At 59.3% G+C, this 11,937-nt stretch overlaps 4 protein-coding genes across 4 annotated transcripts; 2 read left to right on the forward strand and 2 right to left on the reverse strand.

Annotated features, from left to right (window-relative positions):
- Positions 1-66: 66 nt before the first annotated feature.
- Positions 67-2,023, reverse strand: GGTG_06354 (hypothetical protein). Its single transcript, XM_009224171.1, has 2 exons — positions 1,071-2,023; positions 67-619 (listed from the first exon to the last, which is right to left on the reverse strand). Exons 1-2 carry the CDS (start codon positions 1,225-1,227, stop codon positions 387-389), a joined length of 390 nt encoding a protein of 129 aa, XP_009222435.1. The 5' UTR covers positions 1,228-2,023; the 3' UTR covers positions 67-386.
- Positions 1,725-2,637, forward strand: GGTG_06355 (hypothetical protein; the record flags this gene model as incomplete). Its single annotated transcript, XM_009224172.1, has 5 exons — positions 1,725-1,916; positions 2,270-2,304; positions 2,387-2,430; positions 2,492-2,525; positions 2,588-2,637. Exons 1-5 carry the CDS (start codon positions 1,831-1,833, stop codon positions 2,635-2,637), a joined length of 249 nt encoding a protein of 82 aa, XP_009222436.1. The 5' UTR covers positions 1,725-1,830.
- On the reverse strand, positions 2,396-10,191 carry GGTG_06356 (adenylate cyclase). The gene is made up of 3 exons (XM_009224173.1): positions 9,252-10,191; positions 3,584-8,992; positions 2,396-3,477 (listed from the first exon to the last, which is right to left on the reverse strand). Exons 1-3 carry the CDS (start codon positions 9,882-9,884, stop codon positions 3,283-3,285), a joined length of 6,237 nt encoding a protein of 2,078 aa, XP_009222437.1. The 5' UTR covers positions 9,885-10,191; the 3' UTR covers positions 2,396-3,282.
- Positions 10,192-10,746: 555 nt separating this feature from the next.
- Positions 10,747-11,731, forward strand: GGTG_06357 (hypothetical protein; the record flags this gene model as incomplete). Its single annotated transcript, XM_009224174.1, has 2 exons — positions 10,747-11,003; positions 11,320-11,731. The coding sequence occupies 2 exons, from the start codon at positions 10,747-10,749 to the stop codon at positions 11,729-11,731; spliced, it is 669 nt and encodes a 222-aa protein (XP_009222438.1).
- Between the last annotated feature and the right edge of the window lie 206 nt (positions 11,732-11,937).

An 11,937-nucleotide genomic window follows, 5' to 3' on the forward strand; every position in this document is an offset into this window, starting at 1 on the left:
CCATGTCGAGAGAGTCCGAGTCCGGCCAAGCAGTCCTGTCACACAGGAACACGCAACACATCACGGCCACGTGAGAGCAAGTAGCCCGCCTTGGAAGGGCTTTGCTGACAAGACGAAAGAACAAAATAAAACCTGGGTATTATCTCTTCTGCGTCACCGCCGCACCGGGCTGGATATGGCCAACAGCCGGCCTTGGCACCGAAACGTACGGAAATGGAAAGCCGCCAAGGTAACCTCGCGGCTAAAGCCGGGTCCAAAAAGTCAGAAGAAAAAACGAGCCGAAAATCGAGAGAGAAGTAGAAGCAACACACTCCTAGGCTATCAAGAAGAAAGAGAGCTAAACCTGTCCATCTAGAGAGCCCCCACCGTAGAAACAAACCAAAAAATCACTTCTTGAACACGCCCATCAGCTTGTCCTTGAGCTTGTCGGCAAGCCCCTTGGGGTGGTCGTCGGCGAGGCCCGCCTTCTTCTCGGCCACGTGCTCGTTGCCGGCGCCGCCGCGGCCGACGTGGAAGTCGCCCTCACTGCTAGGCCGCAGCGCCGCCTCGGGCACGCTCTCCTTATCCGCCCGCCCCGCCGCCGCCGCCTTGGTGCCCGCGTCTCCGATGTTGGCGGCTCCTGCGTCGTGAAGAACGATACGGCGGGGGGTGTCCTGTTGTCAGCCCAGGTCCGTTGTCTTATCTAGAGTAGCTAGCCGGCCTTTCACATTTCTCAATAGCGGGTTGGGTGGTGAGCGGAGTGGGGACGAGACGACCACGAAAGAGCGGAGAGAGAGAGGGTGGGAATCTCAAAATGGGCGGCGGCCCGCTTCGAGATAAGACCCTCGCCCCGTCCTGGTGGGACGCACGTTGGGTTGCAAGGATTCCCCGGGCAGGAAGGAGGGAAAACGGAGCCGTCGAGAGCTCTCTCCTCGCAAACACGCACACACACACACACACGCACGCGCACACGCACGCACGCACACACGCACACACGCGCGCGCCACTGCTCCGAGTGGTGGTGATAACAACAGATGGCGTGCTTGTGCAAGACAGCAGTAGACAAGAAGAAACAAGAGACTCTCGCTCACCTCCGCGCCCGGTGCTGTACGCCCCGTCGTTGTGGCTCCCCTCGACGCCCGTGCGCGTCACCTCGCCGTCGACGTACTGCGTGTCGTCCGGGTTGATGTTGCCCGCGCCGCCGCGCCCGTGCGAGACGATGGGCTCTGTCGCCGTGGCGGACGCCATTGCAGCTAGATGTGGCGTGACGAAGGGTCGGGTGAGTGTATGTGGCTAGCCGTGCGGGTGCGTTATATCTCGTTTGATAATGGGTTTCTTTGACGTATTCCCGGTATTCGACGAATGGTGGATGGGAAAGAAGGAAGAAGAAAAAGAGGGAGGGAAACGTCGTTGGATGGTTTTGAGGAGAAGGAAGAAAGGAAGACGGAAGAAAACTGGAGCAAGGCCGGGCTGAAAGTCGGCAGGTTCCTCAAAAAGAAAAGAGAGAGCACAGAAATGGGGTCCCAGTTTCGTTATCAGGCACCAACCACCGAGGGGGACCAAGACCACCTAGCAGAGCCGACCCCCCGTCCTCCCAGCTGGGCGGTTCGAGGGGCTACGTCCCGATTCTACACGCCTCGAATGAGGGTACCCTCCCTCGCGTAGAGTATGTACATATATGTAGGTACTAGAGAAACAGATCTGGCAGATCCGCAGCTACCTATCGGCCTGGGCTAGACTGCATATGGAAGTGCATGTAGGTGTGTGCAGGTGTGTGCAGGTGTGTGTAGGGGACTTGCCCAGGCTCCATTACGAGACTTCATTTGCCCACCAAAACCCAGAGAACGCGCAATGTCGAGTAGCACAGGGGCTCGGCATGTGCAGAGCGACGGTGGTGTTGCGCAAGAGGGCGTCGGACGAATCGCAGGCGAGCTGAGGTTCGTTGTGCTGCTTCATCGGGGGACAAGCTGTCAGATCAAAAGGGAACCCCCGCCTGCCTGGCCTGGCCATGTGCAAGTTCCGAGCTAAAATGTTTGGGATGACGTGAGGGGGAGCTAGGGATGGATGAAGTGGTGGTGGTTTGCAAAGCACTGGACTGATTTGTTTGAATCAACCGCCTGACGTAAACCCAACCCCGGCCAGAGATAATGCGCTCGCCCCCCATTGGTCCGCCCGCAAACCACGACCTGGGCAAGCTCTCCCCACCAACCCCACCTCCCCTGCAGCTGCCGGGCCGCTACGCGTGAGGGCTGGGCTAGATGCTGCATGGGGGTGCCATTGATTCTCTCAGCCTTTGGGGGAGTCTGGGTTCCACATACCCATTGGGTAGGCAGGTTGTGCATGGGGATGGGGTCGTGGTCTTGAAACAATTCAGGGAGGAAAACACATGTACACACCGGTTGGACAGCAAGACATCATTTCCCGTTTGTGATATGTCGATTATTAGAGTACGTATGTGTAGAGTAGTAGTAGTAGGAGGAGGCAGTCGGTAGGTATGCGGTGTGATTGATAGACAAGCCAGAGCACTGTCAAGTCCCACCCCTTTTGTGAGTTTATTGATATTGCCATTCCATCCAGGTGGCTGAGCTGTGACAAGACGATGCCATAGCCATGGCCCTTAGTCCCTTCCAAATCCACAAGAAATTCCGAGGTCTCTAGAGGGATAAGAAACGAGTAAATTATATGAAAACGCCATCCCCCGTCTTGTCCACTCTAGAGGAACGGATGGGAATCTTCCCGAGTCACTTTCGCCCATCAGAGTCATACACAGTCCAGCCGTTTGCGATACAAGGAAGAAAGAAATAAGGATGAGAAGGAAAACAGGCCGAGAGGCAAATAAAACAGGTTGGGTGACAAAAAGAAGCAAGGCCCGATCAAACGACTGGACCCAGGTAGAGAAAGACAAACAGAAGAACATTCACCCACCCCACGTCAACCGGGATTACAAAACGTGCGACCTGCCTGCCAGAAAGCAGACAGGATGGTACAGACTCACAGCAAGGCGCCTGCTCCGCTATAACGTGGCAAATGCTTTTTCTTTCCAACGTCAGCCAACTCCTGATACCCAAAAAGAGAATACAGCAAGCCAACCAGCCAATAAGATAATAAAAAGTGGTAAACAGGGGATGAAAAGGCAACTGTTGAGGTATATAAGACAGGCCCAAAGAACGGGACCAAAGCAGTCATGATGCCCAAATGAGCTGAGCTTCAGCTGAAAGAAACGCAGGAGGATGTTCATGTATACGTGTTTGCGATGAGGCGGTGCGTGGATGGGGATGAGGTCGACCAAGTGCACTGTGAGCATCATTGTACTTGAGCATTGCTGCCACAGGCACCTGCTCCAATCTCGCCGTATAGGGCCTTGTATTGCTGGAGTTCCGCAAGCTGCTTGGCCACGTTGGATAGTATATCGGAGATGGGCCCGCGGAGATCTTCGAGCTGCGAGATTGGCCCGCTGCCGGCGGCAAGATGCCTGATGCCGAGGGTGGCAACACAGGTCTATGATGCACGGTCGTCAGGTTAGCGGCACTCAAGATACAGTAATCGACAAGTTGCGCAGATGGGAGAGCGGGGGGGACAAAAGAAAGAGAGAAAGAAAGCTCACCTCGATACGGCTGATTTGGTGTTCCATAAATCTCACCACAAAGCTCTCCGTGACCTCGCCACCTCTCTGCTTCATCCTCTCCATCAATAGCGTCTCTGGGGGTTGCAGGCTCTTGGCGCCCACGTACTCGAGGCTGCTGCAGAGCATCTCCAGCCGCAGGCTCACCTTCCACAGGGCCCATATCGCCTGGGGATCGAAGGCCAGTTCCGAGCCGGGGCTCAGAGCCGCCGGCTTGTTGGGAGGCTCTTCTCTGGCAGGCGCCGGCGGCGCCGTCGCCGCAATCTGCTTTTGGTCGAACGCCTGGTGCGTGTCGATCCGGCCCGCCAGCGCGTGCGGGTACAGCGAGTAGATCGTCTCCGGGTTCTCGAGGCCCTTGAGCTTGCGCTCGCCCATTTCCTTGACCTCGAACCCCTGGCTGCTGAGAGACCGCAGCTCCTTGCGGATCGCGTGCGCAAACGTGTCGTCGTCGAACCCGTTGGTCTCGGAACCCCTCCCATGCCCGCCAGCATCATCTGCCGCGTTCCCGCTCCCGGCGCCCGGCGCCTCTTGGTACGTCTCCAGGCACCTCTGAACCTCGGATATGAAGTCGGAAGACACGGTGATCTGACCGCCGTCGGCCACGGCCGAGATGCGGGACGCCTTGTTCACCATGGGGCCGTAGTAGTCCATTCGTCGCGTGATGGGGTCCGTCTCACACAGCGGCTCGCCCCAGTGGATGCCCATGCGCACCGAAAGGCCCTTGAAGACGACGTTATCATCCTTGTCCAGAATCGGCTGGCACGAGACCGAGTTGATGATCTCGGAGGGCCAGTTGACCTCTAGCAGCTGCATCTGCACGGCGAAGCACCACAGCAGCGCCGACGTCGCCGTCGGGAACGACACCATAAAGGCGTCGCCTTCCGTCTTGACCTCGAACCCGCCGATCCGACGCAGCTGCCGCCGCATCATCTCGTTGTGCAGCCGGATCGACGACCGCATGGCCTGCGGGTACGTTTCCCACAGGTTCGTCGAGTTCTTGATGTCGGTAAACACGATGGCGATCATGCCCGTCGGTGCCGAAATCTCCGTCTCCAGCCGCTGCAGGGTCGAGTCCATGACCTCGCCGCCCTTGGCCTTGCGCCCACGCCGCGGCGGAAACATGTAGGCGTCGTTGGGCACGCCCGACGGGTAGAGCGACATGCTCTGGCCCCGGTGCAGCCGCGACCGCTCGTTCCTGCGCTTCAGGTCGGCGATGCTGATCATCATAATCATGATCTTGTTGGTGCTGCCGTATGCTATGGCCAGGTCGCGTAACCTCTGCGCCGCCCTCATAAGGTCTTCGCGCTCCTGCCGGGCAATGTCCACCACCAGCTCCGGCGCCAGGTGCTCCCACAGCTCGCGCGTCGCAAGCAGGATCATGTCGTCCTGCTCCCTGACCGTCACGTGGCTGACATGCGGCGCCGCCTGCACCGCCGGCATCAGGTCTGCGTAGCCGAAAGCCCTCGAGACCTCGAGCAGGTCGTTGAGCTTCCCGTTGCGCGAGACCCATCCTCCGGCCTCCCTGATCCTGGACCGCTCCGTCGGCTCCGCCGGGTCATGCTTCCGGGTCAGCATCTTGTGGGTACCGTCTGACTGGATCATCATTGCCTGCGCGTCTCCGACGTTGGCCACGTAGAGCTCTTGCCCTTGCAGATAAGCCACCGTCGCCACGCCGCCAGAGTTGAGATCCTCCTTGTTCAGAACAATGGGTGCCGAAGCTGTGCGGGGCGCCATCGATGGCCTGTCTTCACTTTTCTGCGTCGCGATCGTCACCAGCTCCTTGTTGAGCGAGAGGAAGGCCCGGCGCAGCGCGTCTTCAGGAGTGTCGTTGGGGCGCTTCTCGGCGAGGTCTCTCAACTCGTGGGCCAGAATGTGCCCAAAGTTCTCGTGTAGATACTTGGCTATCTTAGAGCCGCCACTGGAGAGAGCCTGTCCGTCGAACAGCCCGAGCAAAGTCTCGGTGTTAGACGAGTTGAACCTCGGCACCACGAGGTCAATGGTGGAAAGATGCTCGTTTCTCCCCAGCGTATCAGCCATGGCATATGGAAGATATCCGGCCAGCGAGCCCGACGTTCGCACACGACGGTCCTCGCTCTGGTCCGGGATGCTAGGCTGCGTGAGTGTGACATCCATGAGGCCCAGCACCCTGAGGTTCTGGAGCCGACTGAAATCCGCGTACTGCTCCCTGTTGGACGAGGTATTGCTATATGCCGTCTGCTTGATCTCTAGCCTCCTGTTTCCGGACAGGTTCAGATACCTCAGATTCGGGTTGAGGTTCCAGTTCCAGTCGTAGGGCACATTCGATATGTTGTATTTGAGGTAGTTACTGCCGCAGTCGAGGACCGCCAGCTTCTTGGCCCTCGAGATGTCTGCAGGCAGGTTGGTGAACTTATTGTTGTTGATGTGAAGCACCTGCAGCAGGCTGTACTCTTCCAGGTCGTCCACCGGTAGCGTCGTGAGCTCGTTTCCGGACAGGTACAGCTCGGCTAGCTGCGGCCAGCTTTTTATGCATCGCTGGGGCATATCGCTGATCTGATTGTAGGACAGGTTGAGCACGCGGAGCTCGCCCAAGAGTATTATCTGGTCGAAAACGTCGTCGTCTAGCTGGTTGTCGGCAACGAGCAGGTTCCGGAGCGAGCCGGAGAACGTGTTAGTAATGCGCGCCGACAAGCCAGAGTCCTTTCTCGTGCTAGGCACTTGGGGCATGGTGGTCGAGCTGGAGTTGGCACTCCTGGAAACAACAGACGTCTTCCTGCCGCCCTTGCCATAAACCGAAACCACGGAGCTCTTGCGATCGGGGCCCCCGGGCACCGGTGACGGCCCCACGCTAAGGAGCGTGCTCGCCGACGGTGTCTGGCTGGGTCTCCGCGAACCGTCCGAGTCCATGTCCTCCATACTCGGCTTGGCCGACAGGTTGCCGCTCAGCCCGGGCTTCCCGTTCAGATCGGCAGGCGCCGGCGGGGCTCGCGATGCGGGCTTCGGGAAGTCTGTCATGACGTTGGAGGAGGCGTTGAGTGTCTCCAACTTGTTTGCCCACCAAATCTCCATGGGTAGCTTCTTTAGGTTGTTGCCACGGACGTCAAGGAACTTGAGTTCCTGAAGACACCCCGTCTCTGGCGGGAGCTCCGCAAGCGCGTTGTGTGCGATGCTGAAGTGCTCCAGGCGGCGAAGCTTCCCGATCTGACCAGGCAAGGAGACGAAGTGGTTCCGGTCCAGGACCAGCCTCTCCAGATTGATCATGTAGTTGAACGAATCGGCGACACTGGCGAGCTTGGCATTGGACAAGTTGAGCAACTTGAGCGTCGGCACCGTCGCCGTCAGCTCAAAGCGGGTGATGGGGTTGTCTTTGAGCTTCAGGCTCCTTATCCTGTCGAAAGAACCGACGAACTGGGAGATGGCGTTGTGGTCGGCCGTGAGAATCTCGAGCTTTGGGAGCTGTGAGATAATGTCGATTCCCGATATCGCATTGTACTTGATGTCCAGCTCCCTGAGGTTCTCAAGCCGGTGAAAGCCCTCGGGCAGTGTCCCGCTCAGCCTATTGTTGGTGATGACAAACTTCTCGAGATTCCTCAGATTATGGATGCACGGTGGGAACGTCCCAATCAGGTTGAAGCTGAGGTCAAGATCCACCAGGCTCTCGAGATCGCACAGAAACGATGGGAACTTCTCGAGGAAGTTGGACGACACGTTGAGCGTGCGGAGGGATCGGTAGGCTCCAAAGTAGGGAGGCAGGCGCTTGAGCCTGTTGTTCGCCAAGTTGAGCTTCAGCAGCCCCGTTAGGTTGTTTAGCTCGGCGTGATCCAGATGTTCGACTCGGTTGTTGGACACGTCGAGGTACGTGAGCCTGCTTGCGCGCCCGAGGCTGGCGGGGAGTTTCCTGGCCTCGTTGTTGACGAACTTGATGTCACGCAGATTCTGGCAAGATTGGATAAAGTCTCGGGGAAGGTCCAGCGACAGGTTTTTAGAGAGGTTGAGCGAGATGATCTCGGTCACCTTGGAGTAGAGAGATATAGGTATCCGGATGATGTTGCGCCCGGACAGATCGACGTGGGTGAACTTCTGGTTGCGACCCACTAGACCAAGATCCTGAGTGCGCGCCTCGGGCTCCAGCTCCCTCGACGACACGAAAAGAAAGCGGCAGAGGTAGCTGTTGTCCTCGCGCCCGATGTCCTCGAGCCTGTCTCGTTCCTCGTAGCCGACCTGTTGCAGCAGCCGCTTCTGCAGAAGAAGCGGGCGCTCCGCCGAGCCCAGAACGCGAACGAGACCGTGCTTTTTCAGCGCGATGTGGTACTCGAGGCCCCCGGTGACGTATGACTTCTTAGACAGCTGGCCAACAAGGTCCTGGGCCGACGAGTCGAGAGGCATCTGCAGGGTCGCAAAAGTGCCGTCCGACTTGAAGACGCGGATGCAGTATTGGGTCAGCTTCTCCTCCGGCTTTGGCGGGCTTTCTATGTCGTCGTTTTCGGGGAAGTGGTGCGCCGTCTCTTCGGCGGAGCGTTTGACGGCCCAGCTGTCGGGTGCATCCCACACGCCATTCCGGCCGTTCCGTTGCATGGGCGCCTGTAGCCTCCCGGCCTTGACCGCTTGGACGAAATCGGCATCCATCGGGGTCAACGGCAGGGGCCTGCTCAGAATCCCGTCCATATCGCTAAGGTTCGTATCAAGATGGAACACGGTGCCCGGGCCACCTTGTCCCTCCTGTCGGTCCGTCGGCCCGATGGCATCGTCGCGTTCGTCGTACCGGTTGGAGCGCCCTTTTTTTACGAACGGGGACTTGAAGGCCGCGTGGCGAGGATAGCCCGGCTTCCCTTGGCTGTAGACGGGCGACTCGTTGAGCGGCGGTTCGGGAAGCTGACCATTCCACTCCGGGGGGATGGTTGTGATACCCTCTGGCCTGCCAGGGAACTCCTGGCGCGAGGGCCTCCTTGTGAGGGATGTGGTCGAGGGTGACATCTTCTTGAGCGAGCTCGTGTCGTCCTTCTCCTTACTCCTCTTGAGGCGCCCGAATATGCTCTTCTTAGGCTGGCCGGGTGGCGACGTCTGACCATCGTAGCCGCTCTTGGAGGCTGCGAAGTAGCCGGTGGTGCTGTGGCCGCTGGGCGCCGGGCTCTGGGCCCGGGACCTTGACGAGGCCATCGTCGTCGATCCGCTGCGGTCCTTGTAGCCAGGTACGCCGGAGTCCTCTCGGCTTATGGTGGGGCGCAATGCCCTCGAGTCTTCATTGCTCTTGTTGTGTCTGTGATGGCCGTGAAGGTGCACGATTGAATGGCCAGAGCGAGCCGACGACGAGGTTTTTGGTGGGGCCTGAGACGAATCGCCCGTCACGTAACGTTCGCGGTCAGGGCCAGACAGGATATCCCGGACAGGGGCTTCACCGTATTTTGCGATGTCCTGCGCGAGTCAGAATAATTCTTCGATATCTCCTACTTGGCGGCCGATGAACGGCAAACAAGCGAGGTGGAAGTGGGCATCGATGTCCGGGGTAGGTAAGCAAAGACAAAGCATGAAGAACGGGCAGATTAAACAGCAAGGGGCGGAACCCACGCATGGGAGGGGGGACCTATATCGGACGCTGGGCAGGTATGGGGAAGGGGAAGGGATACGCATGTCCACAAGGAGATGGTATATTGGGGGGGGAAAGGTGACGCACATCGGCTTCCTGGTATAGAAAAGGCACCACCTCGGGTGCGGGCACTGGCGTCCGTGGTCGCGACGACGAAGGGGATGCGTCCCTGGTGTGGTCGGTAGCGTTGGAGTAGTTTCGGTCGCGGTACGGTCGGCTGTATGAGTGGGAGCGGTCCTTCCCCGAAGCGTTAGGGAGGCTCGTCTCGGATGAGTCTCGGCCAGGAAACTCTTCTCCAAAGAAGCCCTGCAGCTTTCGGAAGCCGCCCCGATTCCCACTGGCCTTGGAGCCCTGGCTACTCGCCGTGGTGGTGATGCTCGCGATGGAAGGGCGGCGCTCGTCGTTGAAGTAGGAGCCGTCGAGCCCATCGGTGCCGTGGCCAGAGGGTTGCGAGATGGAGGGACGGCCGGGCGGGCGGAAGCCGGGCGACAGCTGGGACATGACCGACAGGTTGTCGCTCGAGTCGTTGTAAAAGGTGGTCTGGAGGGCGATGGCGCCGGGGCCACCGCCCTGGTTGGCGCCGTTGGACGACATCCACGGGGAGATCTGGCTCGCGCCCTGGCCGGCAGAGGGCGGTGGGTTGTGCTGGATCTGGGGGGCGCGAGAGCCCCCAGGGTCCAGCACGGCCAGATCCCTGCGGTAGTTGGCGAAGTCGCTCATTCGGTGCTCGCGGAAGGATGAGGCATTGGAGGCGGTCGATGACGGCGACAGAGCGAGGCGCGTTCCGGTCGAGGTCGGGGACACCTGTGATTCTTCTTTGGACGGGTTTCTGAGCCAGCAGAAAGACGCGGCGGGTTCGATGACAAGCCGGTTAGCGCAGCCCCGGATTCGAGAGCGATATCAGATTGGCGTCCAGATATAGCTGCAGAGCCGCGACGCGGCGAGGGTTGCATGCAGCGATGGGTCGCCTGGCATCTGGCTGAAGCGGCGCATGGGGAAAGGAAGCAGCAGGGAGGAGCGGTTCGCTGTGCCCGGGGAAAGAAGCAGCAGGGAGGAGCGGTTTGCTGTGCCCGGCCGTTGAGGGCGTTGCCGTCCCCACAGCAAAGACCAGGGTTCAAGGACACGAGGTGGCGCTCGCTCCAGGGCTAGACGGGGCTGCCGAAGGACGGGGTCGGAGGCAAAAGCGCGAAATGGAACAAGAATAATAAGAAGAAAACGTGCGCACGGGAGAGCCGACGGGGTCCAGAGCTTGGGCAATCGAAACACGACACAGCATCCAAGACGGGCAGAAGGCAAAAGAACATGAAATATGTAAGCAACAACGGGCCAAGCCCGCAAGGTAAACTCACCGGCTGGGGTCGGAGCCGTCGTCGGTCTTTAGGCGCGCCGGGGCCGCCCGTCTCAAGCTGTTAGCGTGGGAGTCGGGGTGGCCATCGCCAGCGGCGGCGGGCGTGGAGGGCAAGGGTTTGACGGTGGCCGTGGACCGCGCGCTGTCGGTGGAGGTGCTCGTCACTGAGCTGAATCGGGACAGGGCGTCATTCCTGGTCATTGTCACCAGGCACGGGCCGCGATGGACAAATCCATGGGCGTCGAGAGGGCGAGGCAAGTTCGGGCTCAGGTCATTGCTCTGAGGAGGGCAAGAGCGAGAACACGGCAAGGCGCCAGGCAAAGCAGGGAGACCAAACTGGAGGGCGACAAGGCAGGCACGGCAGACACGACAGGTGATGGGGCTTGGGCTAAAGCGTGGAACCGGACGAGGCTCGATCGGTCGGCGTTTCGGGATGGTAGGGCAGGGTTGGCTGGCGGGCGGGCGCTGGTCAATTCAATTGAGACCAGACGGTGAGCAGCAGCCTCTGTAAGACGCACTGGCGGTGGGGCGACGTGCTCGGTTTCTGGCAGCATCCGGGGTGGGATGAATCGAGCATGCGGTTTGGCGGCGGCGGCGCTACAGAGCGAGCTTGAAGCCCTAGCTGCAACTGCTCCCGAAGATGTCGCCCTCCTGCGCCCATTGGACAGCGCGATGCCGTAGGGACCATGTTGCAATGACTTGCACTCAGCTGTTGATTTCAACATGGTGTCTCCTTTTCGTCTTCTTCTCTCTGTGTTTTTTTTTTTTCCACTAATAACTTATCACAATCACCCTGGCTCTACCTAGGTACCACCTCACTACCTCCATCAAGGGGTCCTGCCCTCCGCCTACCCCTTCTTTACCGGTTTCGAGTGCAGGTAGCACTGACCCTGATACACAAACTTATTCGTCCACTCCCCAATCAAGTGCAAAGACCGAGGGCGTGAGCAGATGCGCTCCTTTCGAATCTTCTAGCCATGAGCTGGCGTCGGCCGCTGGAGAAAAAGCAAACAGCAAGACCTTGGGGGCTGTTACTCCTTACACGGGGTCTGGAGCAGGGCATAATAACCCGAGCAGTTCTCAGGTTGGCGGCATACACATGACGGCGCGCGACACGCTGGTTGGCTCGGTGCGCCGGCTGACCAGGATTGTCTGGAAGCGTGCGACGGTGCCGGAACTCGAGGCCAAAACGCTACGTGGTAGGATCTGGGCTTCATGATCGCCGGTATCATTTGCTCGCTGACGCGGTCTAGCACTTCTGGGTACTATTGTCTTGTCCCGAGGTATGGCAAATCGGGCCTGGGTTGTTGGCAGGAGTGGCGGTCGATGCCGAGTCGACGGATGGCGCAAAGGGCGAATATCGACAAGATTCGCTTGGCGTAAATAACAACATCTCAGCCATTGGGCTCCTAGCCACCGGCCTCC

The sequence above is a fragment of the Gaeumannomyces tritici genome (genome assembly GCF_000145635.1).
Source record: "Gaeumannomyces tritici R3-111a-1 unplaced genomic scaffold supercont2.3, whole genome shotgun sequence".
NCBI lineage: Eukaryota > Fungi > Ascomycota > Sordariomycetes > Magnaporthales > Magnaporthaceae > Gaeumannomyces > Gaeumannomyces tritici.

Coding starts and splice junctions, on each gene's coding strand:
- GGTG_06354 (XM_009224171.1), bottom strand. CDS start 1,227: ATGGCGTCCGCCACGGCGACAGAGCCCATCGTCTCGCACGGGCGCGGC. Junction 620..1,070: donor GTACAGCACCGGGCGCGGAG/GTGAGCGAGAGT, acceptor TTCACGACGCAG/GAGCCGCCAACATCGGAGAC.
- GGTG_06356 (XM_009224173.1), bottom strand. CDS start 9,884: ATGAGCGACTTCGCCAACTACCGCAGGGATCTGGCCGTGCTGGACCCT. Junction 8,993..9,251: donor TTCTATACCAGGAAGCCGAT/GTGCGTCACCTT, acceptor TGACTCGCGCAG/GACATCGCAAAATACGGTGA. Junction 3,478..3,583: donor ACCAAATCAGCCGTATCGAG/GTGAGCTTTCTT, acceptor CGTGCATCATAG/ACCTGTGTTGCCACCCTCGG.